At 46.8% G+C, this 20,546-nt stretch overlaps 1 protein-coding gene across 1 annotated transcript in view; it reads left to right on the top strand.

Moving 5' to 3' along the window:
• Positions 1-20,546, top strand: part of LOC147120017 (protein mono-ADP-ribosyltransferase PARP12-like) — a 91,913-nt gene that overhangs the window by 16,394 nt on the left and 54,973 nt on the right. The window contains exons 4-5 of the mRNA XM_085985508.1: positions 9,707-9,808; positions 18,822-18,945. Of these exons, the coding sequence (XP_085841634.1) occupies positions 9,707-9,808; positions 18,822-18,945 (226 nt within the window). The remainder of the gene's footprint in view (positions 1-9,706; positions 9,809-18,821; positions 18,946-20,546) is intronic.

Below are 20,546 nucleotides of genomic sequence, written 5' to 3'. Positions count from 1 at the left end.
TTCCACTCCTTTCCCCCCCCCCCCTTTCCTTTTGTTTCTCTCTCACACCTGGCAGCTATCTTTTGCCCTGCCAGTACACTTTACACCTAATCCCAGCCTATTACCATCTCGTCTAGCTTCTAATCTCTTTTACTTCTTTTGTTTCTTTTATTCTTTTGTCCGATCGCAGCCCTGCCTTCGACCTAGTTTCTTTTCTTTCCAGTTTTGAAGAAGGGTCCAACCCGAAACGTCAACTCAAATTTCTCTCCACGGATGTTGCCTGACCTGCTGAGTTTTTCCAGCATTTTCTGTTGTTATTTCGGATTTCCAACATCTGCAGTATTTTGCTATCGTAAAGGTGTAGTTGGGATTGTGGTTCCCAGTTCTGGGCTGGTGTCGGTGATACACCAATATGCAGATGACACAACCTTAACATTGAGAAATGGGGAGTCAGTGAGGAACGCTATGGGTGTAGTGGAGGATTATTGTAGAGCTTCAGGAGCCAGAGTGAATTATATTAAGTCCCAATGCCTGGTTGCAGGGAGGGGTAGGGGGGAATGGTTGGGGGAAAGTCCCTTTAAGGTGGTGGAGGTTTTGGAAGTTCTGGGGGTGCATATGGGGTGCAAGAAAGACAGGGATGAAGTGGATCGATTAAATTGGGAACCGAAAGTTTTGAAAATTAAAAAGATTTTGGGAAGATGGGAAAGAAGGTGGTTGAAAGTGCAAGGAAAAGTGACAGTGGTGTCTGCTCTCCTGCTATCTAAGCTATGGTACTTATTGACGGTGGAGGATATTCCTGAGTGGGCGGAAAAGTCCATCCGAGAGGCTTATGTGAGGTTTTTATGGGAAGGGAAACCAGCCTTGGTGGCATACAATACCATCATTGGATGGAGAAATCAGGGAGGACTCAAGTTCCCCAGATATTGATTTGAAGAAAAAATCCTTTAGAATCAAATGGGTGAAGAGCTTTCTTCAGAAGTCAAATACAAGTTTTTGGAAGAGTTGTTTTGAGCATTTTTAAAAATGAAGTGGGATAGGAGGGCAGGGTATATTGTATATGGAATACAATAATATGTTTTTGAAATCGATTAAATTTCTCCCTAGGTTTTATAAGGGGGTTGTAGAGACTTGGGCCCAATTTTTAAAAAGTGTGCAGTTTATGCCCAAGGGGGCTGAGGAATTTTTAGAACAGCCCTTATTTTTGAACTGGTGGTCAACATTGAAGGAGAGGTTTTATTTAATCAAGCTTTTATAAAAGCTGGTATTATATGTGTGAAAGATGTATTATACGAGGTAATTCCAGGTTGGTTGCCGGAAGCGATAGTGAGGGACATGGTGTGGGAGGAGGATCAGGAGGTAGAGGAAAAAGCAATAGGGATCATGTATGAGAAGATTGTGAGGGCAATGCCACAGGATTGGATGGAAGAAATAAATGTGGAAATCTCTAAAGGAAGTAAAATGCGTCCCGCTTTTCCAAGCTTTCTGCTGGAGAAAGGGGGAGAGTTGGTCCAATTTGACAACTGTAATACTCGAGATTTCTATGAGGTATTTAGAGAATGGAGATTCAAGACATCTGCTGGTCAGGAGTTTTGGCAGAGTATATACCCACAGCTGGACTTCAACAGGATTTGGAAGGGAGTGTGGGCGAATTTTAAATGTCCAGGGTGGATTGAACTGGATTTCAAATTGGCTCATAACCGGATTTTTACCATGACGGTCTTGTGCAAGATTGGACGAGTGGAGGGGGCAACTTGCCCAGTGTGTGGGACACGGGATGAGACTCTGTCCCATTAACTGGTATTATGTTCACAGTTAAATGATTTTAAGTACTATGTTCAACAGTTGTGTGAAGTTTTTTTGCTAGATGGGGACCGAAGAGCGAGAATGGGAATCCCGTGGGACTCAGTTTTGAGATGGGGATTGCAGGAGAGTCTGCCCGAGTCCAGCGGAGCAGCAATTAATTTAATGTTCAGTTTGGCTAGATTCGTGATTGTGCAAAGAAGGAATGCTCTGTTTTTTAAGAGGAGGAGAATTAATCTAAAAGAGTATTTTAAATATAAGCTAAAAGATCATTATTAGGCTCTGTGGATGTTTTATTCAGAAAGGAATTTAAGGATAGTATTTTACAATCAATTTTTAAAGTACAATCGATTAATATATGTTACAGGAGACAAATTAAACTTCAGGTTTTGATGCTAAAATGTGGTGGGGGAATGGCTGTGCAGAGCGGCGGAATTGATTTCTATGATACAATGAAATGATCACGATGTTGTAAATGTTCTTAATGTTCAATAAAGTATATTAAAAAAAAAGTGGGTAGCACTTTCGCCTCTGAGTCAGGAGGTTGTGGGTTCAAGTCCCACTCCAGAGACTTGAGCACAAAATCCAGGCTGACACTCCCAGCGCAGTGCTGAGGGAGTGCTGCACTGTGGGAGGTGCTGTCTTTCAGATGAGATGTTAAACTGAGGTCCTATTTGCCCTCTCAGGTGGATGCAAAAGATCCAATGGCACTATTTTGAAGAAGAGCAGGGGAGTTCTCCCCGGTGTCCTGGCCAATATTTATCCCTCAACCAGCATCACTAAAACAGATTATCTGGTCATTATCACATTGCTGTTGGTGGGAGCTTGCTGTGCGCAGATTGGTTGCCGCGTTTCCCACATTACAATAGTGGCTACACTCCAAAAAGTACTTCATTGGCTGTAAAGCACTTTGAGACGTCCGGTGGTCGTTAAAGGCGCTATAGAAATGCAAGTCTTTGGCCTAGAAATTCAGTGGGCTGCGCCACCCGTTAGCACCCTAAGAGGGCACTTAGTGGGTTTAATGCCACTGGCCACGCCTCCCGCTAAATTTAGCAGGACGCTAATGGCGGCGCTAGCCGTTAGCACTGCGCCGCTACCGATGACATCATTGGTGTGCGCAGAGCCCCGCTACCGCCCCGATCGTGAAATTTAGTAGCGCCCCCTGCTGTAACGCTGGTCGCAATTTGCGACCGGTTCAGGGGGGCCTACCCGCGGCGGTAGAAGTGCGGGGCGGCCATTTTTTTTGCTGGCCGCCTGCCAGCACCTCTCTGCGCTGCCGTCCCCGGCCTCCTGAGCACCCCCCCCCCCCGTGGAGTGCCGGCTGTGTCCCAAGAGCCCGGCACTTCTCCTCGGTGCCGGGCTCTTTTGCCGGCACTCGCGCTCTTCGAGCGTGCTGCAGCAGGCCCCTCCCCTTTAAGAAGGGGAGGAAGGCCTGCAGTACCACAGTGCGCCATGCCACAGCATGTGGCACTGCGGCACGTTGCGCTGTGATCTTCAGTTGCAGCACCCCAAGAGGGATGCAGGGCGCCTCGAGTAGCGCCGCGCTTCCCCCTGGGGCGCTGAAAGTGAATTTGCAGCGGGTGGCCGAGACTACTTCCGGGGCGGTACTTCCGGCGCCCTGAATTTCTAGGCCTTTCTTTTTTAAGTAGTTTATCTAGTTAAGTTAGAGAAAAAAAGTTATTACTCTCCCACCAATCACCTATCTGCTGTCTTGTGACATCACTCCTTGTTTTTTGCTGTTCTTTTGGAATTTGATGGATTTGTATCTGCCTCCGGTGCTGCCGACTCCTCCCAGCTCGGCGCTGTCCTCGGGTCCCGCTCTCTTTATTATCTGTCCCCGGTGCTGCCGACTCCTCCCAGCTCAGCGCTGTCCTCGGGTCCCGCTCTCTTTATTCTCTGTCCCCGGTGCCGCCGACTCCTCCCAGCTCGGCGCTGTCCTCGGGTCCCGCTCTCTTTATCCCCTGTCCCCGGTGCCGCCGACTCCTCGCAGCTCGGCGCTGTCCTCGGGTCCCGCTCTCTTTATTATCTGTCCCCGGTGCCGCTGACTCCTCCCAGCTCGGTGCTGTCCTGGAGGTACTGGAGAAGCTGGGTGTAATGTTATCTTAATAACGTAATTACGAGTCTCACAAGCAGTTGTAGAGGAGTGCCATTTATTCAGTCCTGACTCTGTGGCCTAGAAATTCAGTCGCGTTTGCGCCCACTTATGGGCTATAGAGTGGTTTGCGCCGGAAGTTTTTTCGCGCCTGAAATTCAGTTGGTCCGTAACATCGACGTTAGCCGGTAGCGCTGCGCCGGCACCGATGACGTCATCGGTGTGCGCAGCGCCCCGGTTCCAATGCAATTCCGGTCCGACCGCCAAATTCAGTTGCGGCCGCCTCTCCCGTGGCGGCCGCAAACAGCGTTTGCAAAACGGTGCCTTGCAGCTCCGAGAGGCCGGCGCATAAAGGTGGAGGGGCGGCCAGCCGCTTTCCCGGCGGCCGCCTGGCCGCACCTCCCTCCCCGGACTCCTGCACCACCCCCCCGCGGCATTGGTGTGTCACTCCCGCGAGCCCGGCACTTCTCCGTGGTGCCGGGCTCATTTGCCGGGGGAATCCAGCGGCGATCTCACAGCTGCAGGCAGCTCCTCCTTAAGAGAAGGAGGAGGCCTGCAGTACCCCAGCCTGCTGCACCGCATCGGGTGCCGCAGCGGCAGCTGGACGCCTGAAACTGACATTCTTCGCCCCAAACGAGGCGGCCAAACCCTCCAATAGCGCCCGCCTCCGTGTTGGGGCGGCGCAACTGAATTTCAGGCGGGCGCTACGGGAATCCGGCCGAGCGCTAAATTTCGGGCGCTAAAGACCTGGCAGGGCTATACCTAATTTCTAGGCCTGTGTCTCTAGTACAGTATCTGAAGCATGGCCAAGATGGCGTCGGATCCTGCCCTCGGATATGACATCAGCCGTCAACCAGCTGTCAATCAAACCCTGCTGTCTTTACGACAGCTACGGTTATCCGTACATCTTCCCCCTTCAATGAAGACATAACACAATAACAACATAACATAACATAACACATAGAACACTTGTTAACATCATATAGAACCAGTCAGTGTAACTACACCGTTGAACTAATTGCAGGTAGGTATAAACCTTACTCACACCCAGGAATCCATTAACTGTTTACAGTCTTATCAATCCCTGTCTACAGGTCAAGTTTAACTACAGGCTTTCTGGTGTGCTGTGACCTGTGTGGCTGAACGGGTGTTTGCTGAACCACCCCAGTTGTAGCCCTTAAGTTCATGTCTGTACCACACAGGTCCCTTGTCACATTACTACTATTGTGTCCTTCGTCACTTTGTGGCATTTCCCTCATCTCGTCTCTTTGTGGCATTGCCCTCATCTCGTCATCCTCTCTGTCCTCCTGAGGTTGAAAGGTCTCTGTGGTTTTCAGTAGGTGCCTCCTGTTTCTGCGAAACACATTGCCGTTCTCTGTCATGACACTGTATGACCTGGGGGCGACCTGTTGTAGAACGGTGGCTCTTGTAGACCATGACTCAGGCCCTCCAATGCGAACTATATCCTTCTCCTGTAGAGGCACTAGTGTAGTGGCTGTGCGGTCATGAAGTGTTTTTTGTTTCTGTTGTAGTTTCCGAGCCTTGTCTGCCCACAGCTCATCTCTGTGGTCAGGTGTGACATAACTGGGAAGTCGAGTACGGATTTTCCGACCCAGTAAGAGCTCAGCTGGAGACTTGCCACTTGCTAGCGGGCCCGCCCTGTACGACATCAGGGCCAGATATGGGTCAGTGTTGCTGTGTGCTGCTTTCTTTAATAGTCTTTTCACAATCTGTACCCCCTTCTCCGCTTTTCCATTAGCCTGAGGATAGAGCGGACTGGAGGTTACATGATTAAACTCATACTCTGAAGCAAATGACTGAAACTCATGACTGGCATAGGGAGGGCCATTATCAGAGACCAGGGTTAGAGGGATGCCCTGCCTGGCAAAGATTGACTTCAGGTGAGTTATCACAGCTCTTGATGTGGTACTGGACAAGAGAGCCATCTCCGGATAATTGGAATAATAATCAATAACTAACAAATAGTCTTTTCCTTCATAGTGAAATATATCAGTTCCGACCTTTTCCCAAGGTTGTGATGGGAGCTCTGTGGTAATGAGGGGCTCTTTTGTTTGCTTGTAGTGATACTCCTGACATGTAGCACACTCACTGATCAACTGGTCAATATCAGAGTTCATGTTTGGCCAGTAGAGTGCCTCATGTGCTCTCCTTTTTGACTTTTCTGCACCCAGGTGCCCTTCATGTATCCTGTTGAGCATTTCTCGTCACATAGAGGTGGGCACTACTATCCTGTCACACTTAAGCAGTAGTCCATTGACCACAGAGAGCTCAGACTGAATGTGATAATATTGTTTACATGACCCTTTCTTCCAGCCCTTTTGAAGATTTCTCATTACTTTACTCAGGACTGGGTCCTTTGATGTCTCTGTGACTATCACTGATAGTTGTTCCTGTGTGGCGGGCAATGCTGCGTAGACCATATCCACATGAAGAGCCACATCCTCTTCTGATTCACTGTTTTGTGTGGCGTAAGGTGCAGCCCTGGATAGTGTGTCTGCAATGAACATTTGCGTCCCTGGCACATACGTTAGCTCAAAATCGTAAAGTTGAAGTCTCATCATTAGGCATTGTATCTGTGGTGACATGTCACACAGATTCTTCTTTGCGATCCCTAGCAGTGGCTTATGGTCTGTTTCTAGGATAACCTTGGGAAGACCATAGATGTAGGTATGAAATTTTTCACACCCAAATGCCAAGCCAAGGCACTCCTTCTCGATTTGCACGTACTGGCACTCTGTAGCAGTCATGGAGCGTGACGCACACGCCACTGGTCGCCATTCTCCTTCATCTTCCTGTAGGACAGCCCCATATCCATTCTTAGAGGCATCTGTGGACACTTTTGTCCTCTTTTTAGGGCAGAAGAACTTCAGTAGGGGTTCACTTGCTAGAATGTGTAGCAGCCCCTTCCATTCTCTCTCATGTTCATGTCCCCATTGGAACTCTGTCTCTTGGTGCAGCAGTTTTCTCAGATGAACAGTTTTCACTGCTAGATTTGGAATGAATTTTCCTAGGTAGTTAACCATGCCAAGGGCCCGCTGAGCCCCTTTCTTGTCCTTTGGTTTCTCCATGTCATGTATAGCCTTTACCTTTGACTTGTCTGGCTGAATCCCCTCTGAAGAGATCTTGTCTCCGAGGAATGTGATTTCATTGACACTGAACTGACATTTGTCTTTATTTAGTTTGAGTCCATACTGCTGTATTCTCCGAAGTGTTTTCTCCAGTCTGGTGTCGTGCTCCCCCTGAGTGGAGCCCCATACTACCAGATCATCCACGTACACCTGCACTCCCTCCAGGCCCTCGAGGATTTGCTCCATTGCTCTGTGAAAGATTTTTGGGGCGGAGCTAATACCAAAGGGCAGACGCTGGTAGGAGTATCGACCAAACGGGGTGTTAAAAGTGCACAGCTTAGCACTTTCTTCATCAAGTTTCAACTGCCAGAAACCATGCGAGGCATCCATCTTGGAGAAGACTTTCGCTTCTGTCATTTCACTGACTATTTCCTCTCTCTTTGGAATTTGGTAGTGCTCTCTTTTGATATTGGCGTTAAGGTCCCTGGGATCCTTGCAGACACGCAATTTATCAGTTTTCTTTGAATCGACGCAGACCATGGAATTTACCCAGTCAGTCGGTTCCTCAATCTTCTTTATGACAGCTAGTCCATCTATGCGGTCTAGCTCTTTCCTCAGTTTTTCACGGAGAGCCACTGGAACTCTCCTGGGTGCGTGAATCACAGGTTGTGCATCCTCTCTCAGTTTGATGGAGTATGTAAAGGGCAGTGCTCCAAAAACCTGAAAGACATCTGCATATTGGTGTGCTATAGTCTCATGAGTCAGATTTGTACTATCTTCGGGGGCACTCTGCACACAGTTCCGTTCATTGATAGTATAGATTCGTTTTACCAAGCCCAAATCCACACAGGCCTTATCCCCCAACAGTGACTCATGTCCTTCAGGCACTATAACAAAGGTCAAAGGGTGAATGTGATTTTTTACCTTAACATTCAGCCTACACGTTCCTTTTGTTTCAATGCTTTGCCCATTGTATGCCTTCAAAGACACTGTCTTGTTCAGTATTTTAGGTCGCACTTTGAGATTCCGTGCATCACTCCAACTTATGAGGTTTGCCTTAGCACCTGTATCTAGCTTAAAGGTAACAATGGTGCCATTTACCAGCAAGGGAGCTATCCAAACTTCAGCCTTTGGTCCTACAGAGTGCACTTCATTAGCATTTTTGCCCTGTTTTGACTCATTTTGCACCATTCCAACAAACAAAGTCTCTGCTCCTGTCTCTTCAGTCTCAATAGCATGCACTGTCTTTTTACCTTCAGTTTTCTCTTCCAAAAAACACATCTTGGCAAAGTGATTCCTGCCTTTACATTTTGCACAGTTCTTCCCATAAGCAGGACACTGTCTGGCTACGTGTTTATTACCGCACCGTCTGCATTCATAAGGCGTCATCGTCTTGAACTCCGTAGGCCCTCTTGTGTCCCTTTTGTGTACCACATCCACCGGCAGGTTTTTCAGCCCCAGGGTGCTCCCTTCTGCTGTGCTGCTCCCTTCGAAAGTTTTCTTGTGCATGGCTGAGAGTTCACTAGCATGACATATTTTCACTGCTGCATCCAAATTTAGGTCATTGTCTCTAAGCATTCTCTCCCTCACCTTCTTGTCGAGTATTCCAAAAACGACTTGATCGCATATCATCGATTCCTTCAGGTCCCTAAAGTTGCATGTTTGTGCTTTTATTTTCAAGCCCATCAAAAAAAATCAAAGGATTCTCCTTGCTTTTGCACGCGGGAGCAAAACACGAATCTCTCATACGTTTCATTCTTTTTTGGAGTGCAGTATTCGTCGAACCGTTCTATCACCTTGTCCAGATCATTTTTATCATCTCCGGCTGCAAACGTAAATGTATTAAACAGCTCGATTGCCTGCGAGCCAGCCACTGTTAGCAACAAAGCTACTTTACGTGTTCCAGAGCTAGTCGAAGCATCAATCGCTGTGAGGTAGAGAAGAAAGCGTTGCTTGAAGACACGCCAATTTTCATCCACATTTCCTTCTAGTTGTAGGCTAGCTGGAGGTTTTATTCCTTCCATTGTTGTAGTATGTCCTTATCGTGAGTTCTATAAATCCTGGTACCATGTAATGTTATCTTAATAACGTAATTACGAGTCTCACAAGCAGTTGTAGAGGAGTGCCATTTATTCAGTCCTGACTCTGTGTCTCTAGTACAGTATGTGAAGCATGGCCAAGACGGCGTCGGTTCCCGCCCCCGGATATGACATCAGCCGTCAACCAGCTGTCAATCAAACCCTGCTGTCTTTACGACAGCTACGGTTATCCGTACACTGGGGTTGTTCTCCTTAGAGCGGAGAGGGTTAAGGAGAGATTTAATAGAGGTGTTCAAAATCCTGAAAGATTTTAATAGAGTAAATAAGTAGAAACTGTTTCCAATGGCAGGAGGGTTGGTAACCAGAGGACACAGATATCTGGCAAAAATACCAGAGGGGGAGTTGAGAAGAATTTTTTTTACGCAGCGAGTTGTTGTGATCTGGAATGCATTGCCTGAAATGTTGCTGGAAACAGATTCAATGGTAACTTTCAGAAGGGAATTGGATCTCTACTAAAAAAGAAACATTTTCATGGCTCGGGGGAAAGAGCAGGGGAGTGGGGTTAATTGAAAAGCTCTTTCAGTGAGGCACAGGCACGATGGGCTGTATGATTCTATGTATTTACATTTGTTATGTTCTGCATTCATCAAATATTTTAAATAGATAGTACATAAAAAGTAACACGTGGTCTTTGTATTTCGTTCCAGATAAGCAGCTGCCACCCAGCCTCACCCCCAGTAACCCCAACAGTGACGTGGACAGCGAGGAGATCTGCCTGTTCTTTCTCAGGAAGCACTGTTCCTTTAAAGGTACTGAGACCTCAGCTGGTTGATGTGTTGGAAAGTGGGATAGAGTAGGGCACTAAAGATGATTCTCACGGCTCTATGTTATAAGGAGAGACCGGTAGATTGGAGTTTGTTTCCAACGTATAAGATCCCATGGCACTATTTCGAAGAAGAGCAGGGGAGTTCTCCCCAGTATCCTGGCCAATATTTATCCCTCAACCAACTTCGCTAAAACAGATTATCTGGTCATTATCTCATTGCTAATTGTGGGAGCTTGCTGTGCACAAATTTGCTGCCGCATTTCCTACATTACAACAGTGACTACACTTCAAACGTACTTTATTGGCTGTAAAGCGCTTTGGGATGTCCTGAGGCCATGAAAGGAGCTATATAAATGCAAGTTTTTCTTTTTAATGGGGAGATGATTGAGAAGGACACAATCTTTAAAATAAAAAGATGCTGTGGACATAAGCAAACTGTAAGTCAGACTGTGAGCACAAAACTGGAGGATCCTGGGTCAAATAATCCTGGATACAAATAAAACTGGAGATTAAAGTAAACCCACCCTTCTCCACAGAGTAATGGACTTGTGAAACAGAACCAGTTGGGTTAAATATTGGAGATCACTAGGCATGATGTAGGCCAATCTGCCCATCTTGCCTCATCTATCCAGGAAGACCTTAAATCTCACCATCACAGCATCCAGCTGTTTGTTAAACAATTCCAGGAATCCGTTTCACATGTTGATCACTCTGCGTGCGAAGAACTTTCTAACATCTGTCCAAATTTCACCAGCTTGAGCCTCTGTCCCCTCGTCCTAAGGCCACAGTTTGGTTTGAAGCTGTGTTCTGGGCCTACATCTTCTATATCACTTGTTTCCCTGTATGTTGCTATAAGGCACTCAACAACTATCCTATATATATGTATATATATTTTTGTATGCAGATGTCTCTTTGTGCTATGGAATTCCTTCCAGTGAAAGTGACTCCTCAATTTTCTTGGACTCTTGCAGCCCAGAGGGAGGCCATTTGGCCCAACGGGCTATCCAAATGTTTCCTTTTCAAGTATTTATCCAATTCCCTTTGGAATCTGCTTCCACCACCCTTTCAGCCAGTGCATTCCGGATCACTGGAATGTGCTCCGTTTATCTTGTAGGGCAAGTTTTGCAGTAACAGGAAACGGCGTAGGCAGGTCAGAGTCCCCAACACACTTTAAAGCAACTACACGTAAGCAAATCTTGCACTTGTGGCTTTGTCAGTCAGGCTGAGACCTTCCCTGAGGGAGAAAGAAAGAACTTGCATTTATATAGCACCTTTTAGGAACATAGGAACAGGAGGAGGCCATTCAGCCCCATGAGCCTGTTCCACCATTCAATTAGATCGTGGTTGATCTGTATCTTAACTCCATCTACCCGCCTTGGTTCCATATCCCTTATTACTCTTAACTAACAAAAGTCTATTGATTTTTTGCAACCTCAGGATGCCCCAAAGTGCTTTACACCTGATGAAGAACTTTGACTGTAATGTAGGGAATGTGGCAGCCAATTTGTGCACAGCAAAGTCCCACAAACAGCAATGAGATAAATGACCAGATAATCTGTCTAACTAATGTTAGTTGAGGGATAAATATTGGCCAGAACAACGACAACAACAACTTGCATTTATATAGCGCCTTTAACATAGTAAAAAATCCTAAGGTGCTTCAGAGGAGCATTGTCAGATAAACAAATTGACACCAAGCCAAAGAAGGAGATCTTCGGACAGATGGCCAAAAATTTGGTCAAAGAGGTAGGTTTTATGCAGTGTCCTAAAGGAGGAGAAAGAGGTAGAGTTGGAGAGGTTTAGGGAGGCAATTCCAGAGCTTAGGGCCGAGGCAGCTGAATGCACGGCCGCCAATGCTGGGGTGAAGGAAATCAGGGATGCACAAGAGGCCAGAATTGGAGGAACACAGTGTGTTCAGAGGGAAGAAGATATTATAAGGTTAAAGAGGTAAGGACACCAGGAGAACGTACCGGCTCTTCTTCGAATAGTTTCTACATTCACCTGAGAGGGTAGATTGGGCCTCAATTTAACATTCAAAAGACTGCACCTCCAACAGTGCCACACTCCCTCACACTGCACTGGAGTCTCAGCCTAGAATATGCACTTAAGTCTCTGGAGTTTAGCTTAATCCATGATCTTCTGACTAAGATTGCTACCACTGAGCCAAGGCCGACACCTACGTGTGTATGACGGAGTTTGATTAAATACCTTTTGGGATCAACGAATATTTAAGATGACCTTTTGCTTGGGAGATTAAATAGATGAGGCAGAGCCCATAATAGAGTGGATTGTACCTGGTCTATAGAAGACACAGACCTGATCACCTAAATGACCGTTACCCATGTACTTACTTTTCTATGATCCAGCATTCTTCTCCACACAGCATTAGATCAGTCCAATCAGCTACCTGCTGGACCTCATCACTCCAGGAAACTCGTGCCGTAAAGCTTTAAGCTGAGTCATGAAAGGTCATTTGGAAAATAAATAGAAGGGGAAATTGTAAAGTCTGTGGGTTGTTTAGTTAATTAATACACAGACTACCAGAGTAACTTAAAACAGGACTTCACTATTCGAAGGTCAGGGCGAATCTGCCAAATAAATCCTGACACAGCACTTATATACCGGTGTGGTCACCGTCGGTATTACAGTATACAGAAGCCAACAAAGTAGTGCCACACCTAAAATAGTTCTCTTGAAGGTGAACGGTTACATACAATGATTTTCTTAAAGGTAGACGGATACATACACTACAATCCTCCCTTTTTAGCTTACAACATACTTAGTCCCCCATTAAACATAACATATATTCAACTTCATGTAAAACAATTCACAGGTATAATCTATGCGGGAAACAGTTTACAGATTCAGTCTTTGCGGGAACAGTTCACAGATTCAGTCTCTGGTCTTGACTCGGTCCGAACAACATCTCTGTGGTGTAGCCGGTTCACATTGCTAGCGTGACTCATCCAATAGTCTTTCCCTTGACTTAACAGCTTGAACTTCCATCCTGCTGAACCAGCAGTGCTGACTTTTACAAACAGCTGGACTGCCTTGGTAATTTTTCCTACTTGCCAACTGATTTGGCTCCCTTCGTAGGGCCCACGTACATGATCTGGTAGAAGTGATAATGATTTAGATGGTTATCACCTTCTGCTTCGTCTTTTTCTTTTCTGCTTCTTGGAGACTCTCGGGGCTCCCTTATCAGCTGCCAGCTGTAGCGCCACCATCTCCCTATGTTCCTTAGACTTTAAGTGCTTCATCCTGATTTCTGCACTTTGGGAGTTTTCATCACAAGCTGGGCAGACCAAGTCCTCGTAATATTCCGTGTCACTCAACAGGTCATGGTAATATTCGGTGTCGTCCTGAACTAGTCTAGCGAGAGGGCCTGCTACTTCTTCCTTACCCAACTGGACGTTAGCCGACTGTTGTTCCCTCCCTAGACATCTTTCCTGAAGAGACTTCTTCATGCGTTCATATTCATCCCGCTCTTCCTGGGTTTCCTGCAAATCCTTCACTAATGACCTCATTTGTGATTTCAATACTTCCCCTTCCATCGGGGATTGATTGATCGGGCTATTCAATCCTTCTACTGGAGCAGCTGTTTCAACATTCTGTTGTTCACATAGACGTGATTCAGCGTACTTTTGGCATCCCAGTAAAATCTGTGTTGCAACCTCAGCTATTTCCATAACTTTTGAGAGCTCCGAACTCCTTCCCTTTGAAGATTGAAGCTCGTGTTCAGATTGTTCCCATTGCAGAGTCTTGTCCCTCAGCATATGAAGGAGTTGGCTGACCGTTAGCTCTTCCACGGGAACACTGTGGATCAGAGTCTTCTCCATTTCATCCACCTTTTCCTCCAATGCTTTCACCTTCTTTTCCTCTTGTACTTTGGCTTTCAGCGCTCGGAGAAGTTGCGCCTTGATGCTCTCTAGCTCATGTTCAGGGGCCATTCTTACAGTCTCTGTGTTTCTTACAGTTTCCTTTTCTTCCACTGAAAGGATTCCCAGTTGAATCTGTTCTTCAAGTTGTTGAACCTTGGTCATTGCCGCCTCATATTTGTCTTGGGTTTCCTTCAATATTTTTATGAGTTCTTGGACATCTTGTCTTTCATGTTCTGCCATGTCTTTCACCTCTAATTTCTCATCTATGGATGGAACTTCTACCGATGAGTCTGTCTTGGCCTTGAGCTCATCAAGAATTTCCTGCAGCCTTTGGACTTCTTGCTCATGTTCAACCTTTAGTTGCTCATATGCTTCTACTGAAACTAGCTTTTCGGAGGTTGCCGAGTTAATCCCCTCCAGGATTGTAGCCTGGGCCTGTTCATACTGTTCCTTCAACTTCTCAAACTCTGCTTGTAAGGAGTCGTAGAGAAGAACGGGAATAAAATCCTGGCTTCCTGAAGATTCCTCTTCATTTGCTCCTTCCTGCAAATATTCTAACTCCTGAACAGCATAAGGGAGATGTGATCGGTAATTGGTCACAATGGCTCTATGGTCGCTCTCTGCTTGAGCTAGCTGCTTCTGTTGTCTTTCCAGATTCTCCTATTCGGTGTCATAGAACTTTTTCATTGTTTTCATCTCTTGTTCGAGACGGTAACTCACTTGTTCTACTTGCTGTCGTAATTTGAAATAAAGTTGAGTCCGAGCTCGGTGTTCGTCAGTCATGGATATGTCCGTAAACTGAACAGACTCAGAATTCTCTGTCAAACTATGTTGTCGTTGTTCGGTGGAGTTCTGTTCTGAAACTTTGTTCTTCTCTGGAGCATAAGCCTTTATGCATGCCTTCGTTCTTCCAACCTTAGTCGGCAAGTCCATTTTAGCCTGTCTTTCATATTTGGGTTGGTCTTATCGTCATCCGTTTCAGAATCTGAGCTGATTGTCTGCACCGAGTCCTCACTCGTTATGGCTTTTAGATAGTGCCATTCCATGTCTATTTTCTTGATCCACTCCCATCCCAGAAGTGGTGGTCCTCCCTCAGGTAGTACGTATAAGTTCATTCTTGGGTGTTCTTTACCCCCATCTCTCACCTTGACTCTTATCTTCCCCATGGGGTATACTTTATGCCCCGTGTATGTCTGCAATACGAACTTGGTATCTCTTAAGGGTATATGTGAGAATAGCCGGTGGTAATCCCCTCGATTTATGACTGACAGAGCTGATCCAGTGTCCAACTCCATTTTCACTTGGACTCCAGCTACCTCTAGCATGACCCAGATAGTTTGTAGGTCAGCTTCCTTACTCACATTGTGAATTCTCAGACTGCCCAGCTCCTGGCCGTTTGGGTCTGAGTCCGAATTCTGTTCGTCTGAACTCTTCTCAGCCACCTTGTGTACCTTGTTGTACCCCTCCCGTGATGGCCTCCTTTGGTTGTTGGTCTTCTTCCCTGACCGGCATACCCTAGCTATGTGACCCAGTTTGCCACATTTCCTACATTCCTGGTTCTTAAACCAGCATTGGTTCTGGTCGTGTGTTGTCTTCCCACAACGATAGCATTTTGTTGTACTCGAGGTAATTTGATCCACACTGAGTGCCGTTGCCTTTAGCTGCATTTCCGCAGTTCCCTTCGCTGCAGCTTCGTGCGATGCTGCAATAAGGACAGCCCTGTCAAGTGTAAGGTCGTTCTCTTCGAGTAGTCGCTTTTGCGTTCCTTCCTTTGACAACCCGCACACGAACTTGTCTCGCAATGCCTCTGTCAGATTCCCTCCAAACTGGCAGTGTTTCGCTAGTCTACGCAGTTCGACCAAGTATTCTGCGTTGCTTTCGTCTTTCCTTTGCGTTCTCGCATAGAATTTGAATCGTTCCGCCAACATCAACGGTGTGGGGTTCAAGTGATCCTTCAGAACAGTCACAATATCATCGAAAGTCTGATCCGCCGGTTTAGCTGGTGCTAGTAGATGCTTCAAGAGCCCGTATGTCTTCGCGCCCATCGAGTTTAGCAAGGTTATAGCTTTGTCATCTTCTTCTATTTTATTGGCCTCACAATAGATCTCAATGCGTTCCACATACGTGGCCCAGTCTTCTACCTCGGAATTAAAATCGTTGATGTTACCACGCTTAGGCATCTTCCTCTCTTCCTGATAACACCACGAATTATTTCTTTAAATTTTCTTTTATTTATTTATTTATTTCCAAGATGGCGGTTCCCGCGAAAATGGCGGTTTCCCGCGCTTATCTTCTCTCCCCGCCCACTTCAATGGCGGTTTCCCGCTTCTGTCTTCTTCCCCGCCTAATGGCGACTTCCCGCGTTTCTTCCCTCGCGGGAGGGGTACACTTTCCCCACGGGCGACGGCCGCTGGCTTTCAGGTTCACAGCCTGCGCGTCGGCTTCAGTGCTTTCCCTTTTCTCGGCAGGGCAACCGGCGCTGGGTACACCCCGTTGACGGCAAACAGTTTCAGCCGCTGGGCTGGCTCTCGCTCAGTTCCCCTTGCTCGGGCTCTGTCTCTCTCCCGCTCGCTCGGCTCTACCGGCGCTGGGTACACCCTGTTGACGGCGAACAGTTTCAGCCGCTGGACTGGCTCTCGCTCAGTCTCCCTTGGTCGGCTCTGCCTCTCCCGCTCGCTCGGCTCCCAATCGCGCCTCCCAGCCCTCTCGCAGTCCGGTGCTTCCCTCCCCGGCTGCGGCTGAGTTTTTATATCTTCCCGCGCCTACGCTCCCGGTCGCAGCGCTTCGTGGCTTTGGTCGCTGCCCGGCCTTTTTCGCCGGTCACGGTCTAGCTGTCTCACGACGCCGTTGCGTCCCCAGCCTGTCTGTACCGCGGCTTCCTTGCTCCACGCTGCCCCAGTCTCAGCGCCTCTGGGCCCGACTTCTGTCCGGCTCCTTTCCCCCTCGACCGTGGTCGAGTGCACCGCCCTTATCCTCCGGTTATTCTTTTTACTTTTCCCTTACTCACAGTCACCGTGGCCGGCTTGCTTCTCGTGCTGATCGGCTCACTCCTCGCCGTGGCAGAAGGGACAGTCAGTGCCTGTTGCTGATGGAAGTCTTTGTCTCTGAATTCTTCCTCCTTTCCAGCTCTGCAGACTCGAGTTTTCTCCCAGCAGAATGACGAGGGCGGTTGCCTCTTCTCGACGCTCGTTAACTGCTTCGGAAGTATTGTTGCCGCAGGGTACGATCGGACTCGTCGCCACTGTAAAGTCTGTGGGTTGTTTAGTTAATTAATACACAGACTACCAGAGTAACTTAAAACAGGACTTTACTATTCGAAGGTCAGGGCGAATCTGCCAAATAAATCCTGACACAGCACTTATATATCGGTGTGGTCACCGTCGGTATTACAGTATACAGAAGCCAACAAAGTAGTGCCACACCTAAAATAGTTCTCTTAAAGGTGAACGGTTACATACAATGATTTTCTTAAAGGTAGACGGATACATACACTACAGAAATAACCTGAAAATAATCATAGAATCATAGAAATATACGGCCATTCGGCCCATCGTGTCTGTGCTGGCCGAAAAAGAGCTATCCAGCCTAATCCCACTTTCCAGCTCTTGGTCCGTAGCCTTGTAGGTTACAGCACTTCAAGTGCATATCCAAGTACTTTTTAAATGTGATGAGGGTTTCTTCCTCTATCACTCTTTCAAGCAGTGAGTTCCAGATCCCCACCACCCTCTGGGTGAAAAAAGTTTTCCTTAACTCCCCTCTAATCCTTCTACCAATTACTTTAAATCTATGCCCCCTGGTTATTGACCTCTCTGCTAGGGGAAATAGGTCCTTCCTGTCCACTCTATCTAGGCCCCATATAATTTTATACACCTCAATCAAGTCTCCCCTCAGCCTCCCCTGTACCAAAGAAAACAACCCCAGCCTATCCAATCTTTCCTCATAGCTAAAATTCTCCAGTGCTGGCAACAGCCTTGTAAATCTCCTCTGTACCCTCTCTAGTGCAATCACATCTTTCCTGTAATGTGGTGACCAGAACTGCACGCAGTACTCTAGCTGTGGCCTAACTAGTGTTTTATACAGTTCAAGCATAACCTCCCTGCTCTTATATTCTATGCCTCGTCTAATAAAGGCAAGTATCCCATGTGCCTTCTTAACCATCTTATCTACCTGTCCTGCTACCTTCAGGGATCTGTGGACATGCACTTCAAGGTCCTGCTGTCCCTCTACACTTCTCAGTATTCGACCATTTATTGTGCATTCCCTTGCCTTGTTAGCCCTCCCCAAATGCATTACCTCACTGTTCTCCAGATTGAATTCAATTTGCCACTTTTCTGCCCACCTGACCAGTCCATTGATATCTTCCTGCAGTCTACAGCTTTCTTCCTCATTATCAACCACACGGCCAATTTTTTTATCATCTACAAACTTCTTAATCATGCCCCCTACATTGATGTCTAAATCATTTATATATACCACAAAAAGCAAGGGATCTAGTACCGAGCCCTGCGGAACCCCACTGGAAACACCCATCGGCCATTACCCTTTGCTTACTGCCACTGAACCAATTTTGGATCCAACTTGCCACTTTCTTTGTTTCTCATGGGCTTTTATTTTTCTGACCAATCTGCCACGTGGGACCTTGTCAAACGCCTTGCTAAAATCCATGTAGAGTACATCAAATGCACTACCCTAATCGACCCTCCTTGTTACCGCCTCAAAAAATTCAATCAAGTTAGTCAGATGCGAAGTTCCCTTAATAAATCCATGCTGACTGTCTTTGATTAATCCGTGTCTTTCTGAATGATGATAATACTGTCCCTCAGACTTTTTTCCAATAATTTGCCCACCATCGAGGTTAGGCTGACTGGCCTGTAATTACTTGGTCTATTCCTTTCTCCCTTTTTAAACAATGGTATAATGTTAGCAGTCCTCTGGCAACACACCTGTAGCCAGAGAGGATTGGAAAATGGTGGGTAGAGCCTCCGCTATATCCTCCCTTGCTTCTCTGAACAGCCTGGGATGCATTTCATCTGGGCCTGGTGATTTATCTACTTTGAGATGAATAAGATGAAACCCATTTGAAATAATCTCCTTGCATATTTGTGTTTCACTTAGATCGGTGTAAACTGGTTCACTTCAAGCTCCCTTATCGCTGGCAGGTTTATGAAGAAGCGTGGAAAGATCTCCCAAACATGGAGCAGATCGAAAAGGATTACTGCGATCCCAAAAACATAGGCAGGTAAGTTTGACATAGTGACCTAGAGCAGGGCTGTCCAAGACTTTGCCTTCTTTGACACAAACCCTTGTTACTGGGCTTCTTTTCCTTCTGATTGGTTTCTAAAATGTTTATTTATGTTATACTAATTTCGGTTGTCGTGAGGTCTACAGGTTTGTCTAGACGTGACTTTCTCTTATCTTCTTTACAACTAAAGCTTACAGTGTATAGAGAGGTCAGGGGAGATGTGGTTTAATAGTCAGGAGAGAATAGGTTCAATGGTCGGGAGGGATGGGGTTTAATGATTAGGAGAGATGGGGTTTAATGGTCCGGAGAGATGGGGTTTAATGGTCCGGAGAGATGGGGTTTAATGGTCCGGAGAGATGGGGTTTAATGGTCTGGAGAGATGGGGTTTAATGGTCAGGAGGGATGGGGTTTAATGGTCAGGAGAGATGGGCTTTAATGGTCGGGAGTGATGGGGTTTAATGGTCTGGAGAGATGGGGTTTAATGGTCAGGAGGGATGGGGTTTAATGGTCAGGAGAGATGGGGTTTAATGGTCGGGAGTGATGGGGTTTAATGGTCAGGAGGGATGTGGTTTAATGGTCGGGAGAGATGGGATTTAATGGCCAGGAGGGATGTGGTTTAATGGTCTGGAGAGATGGGATTTAATGATCAGGATGGATGGGGTTTAATGGTCGGGAGAGATGGGGTTTAATGGTCAGGAGAGATGGGGTTTAATGGTCAGGAGGGATGGGGTTTAATGGTCCGGAGAGATGGGGTTTAATGGTCTGGAGAGATGGGGTTTAATGGTCAGGAGGGATGGGGTTTAATGGTCAGGAGAGATGGGGTTTAATGGTCGGGAGTGATGGGGTTTAATGGTCAGGAGGGATGTGGTTTAATGGTCGGGAGAGATGGGATTTAATGGCCAGGAGGGATGTGGTTTAATGGTCTGGAGAGATGGGATTTAATGATCAGGATGGATGGGGTTTAATGGTCGGGAGAGATGGGGTTTAATGGTCAGGAGAGATGGGGTTTAATGGTCAGGAGAGATGGGGTTTAATGGTCAGGAGGGATGGGGTTTAATGGTCCGGAGAGATGGGGTTTAATGGTCTGGAGAGATGGGATTCAATGGTCAGGAGGGATGGGGTTTAATGGTCGGGAGAGATGGGATTTAATGGTCTGGAGAGATGGGGTTTAATGGTCAGGAGGGATGGGGTTTAATGGTCCGGAGAGATGGGGTTTAATGGTCTGGAGAGATGGGATTCAATGGTCAGGAGGGATGGGGTTTAATGGTCGGGAGAGATGGGATTTAATGGTCTGGAGAGATGGGGTTTAATGGTCAGGAGGGGTGGGGTTTAATGGTCCGGAGAGATGGGGTTTAATGGTCTGGAGAGATGGGGTTTAATGGTCAGGAGGGATGGGGTTTAATGGTCAGGAGAGATGGGGTTTAATGGTCGGGAGTGATGGGGTTTAATGGTCAGGAGGGATGTGGTTTAATGGTCGGGAGAGATGGGATTTAATGGTCTGGAGAGATGGGGTTTAATGGTCAGGAGAGATGGGGTTTAATGGTCGGGAGAGATGGGATTTAATGGTCGGGAGAGATGGGGTTTAATGGTCAGGAGGG

This window comes from Somniosus microcephalus, chromosome 4, assembly GCF_052327205.1.
Source record: "Somniosus microcephalus isolate GS21.2 chromosome 4, FLI_Smic_1.0, whole genome shotgun sequence".
NCBI lineage: Eukaryota > Metazoa > Chordata > Chondrichthyes > Squaliformes > Somniosidae > Somniosus > Somniosus microcephalus.
This window is presented reverse-complemented; position numbering and strand designations above follow the sequence as displayed.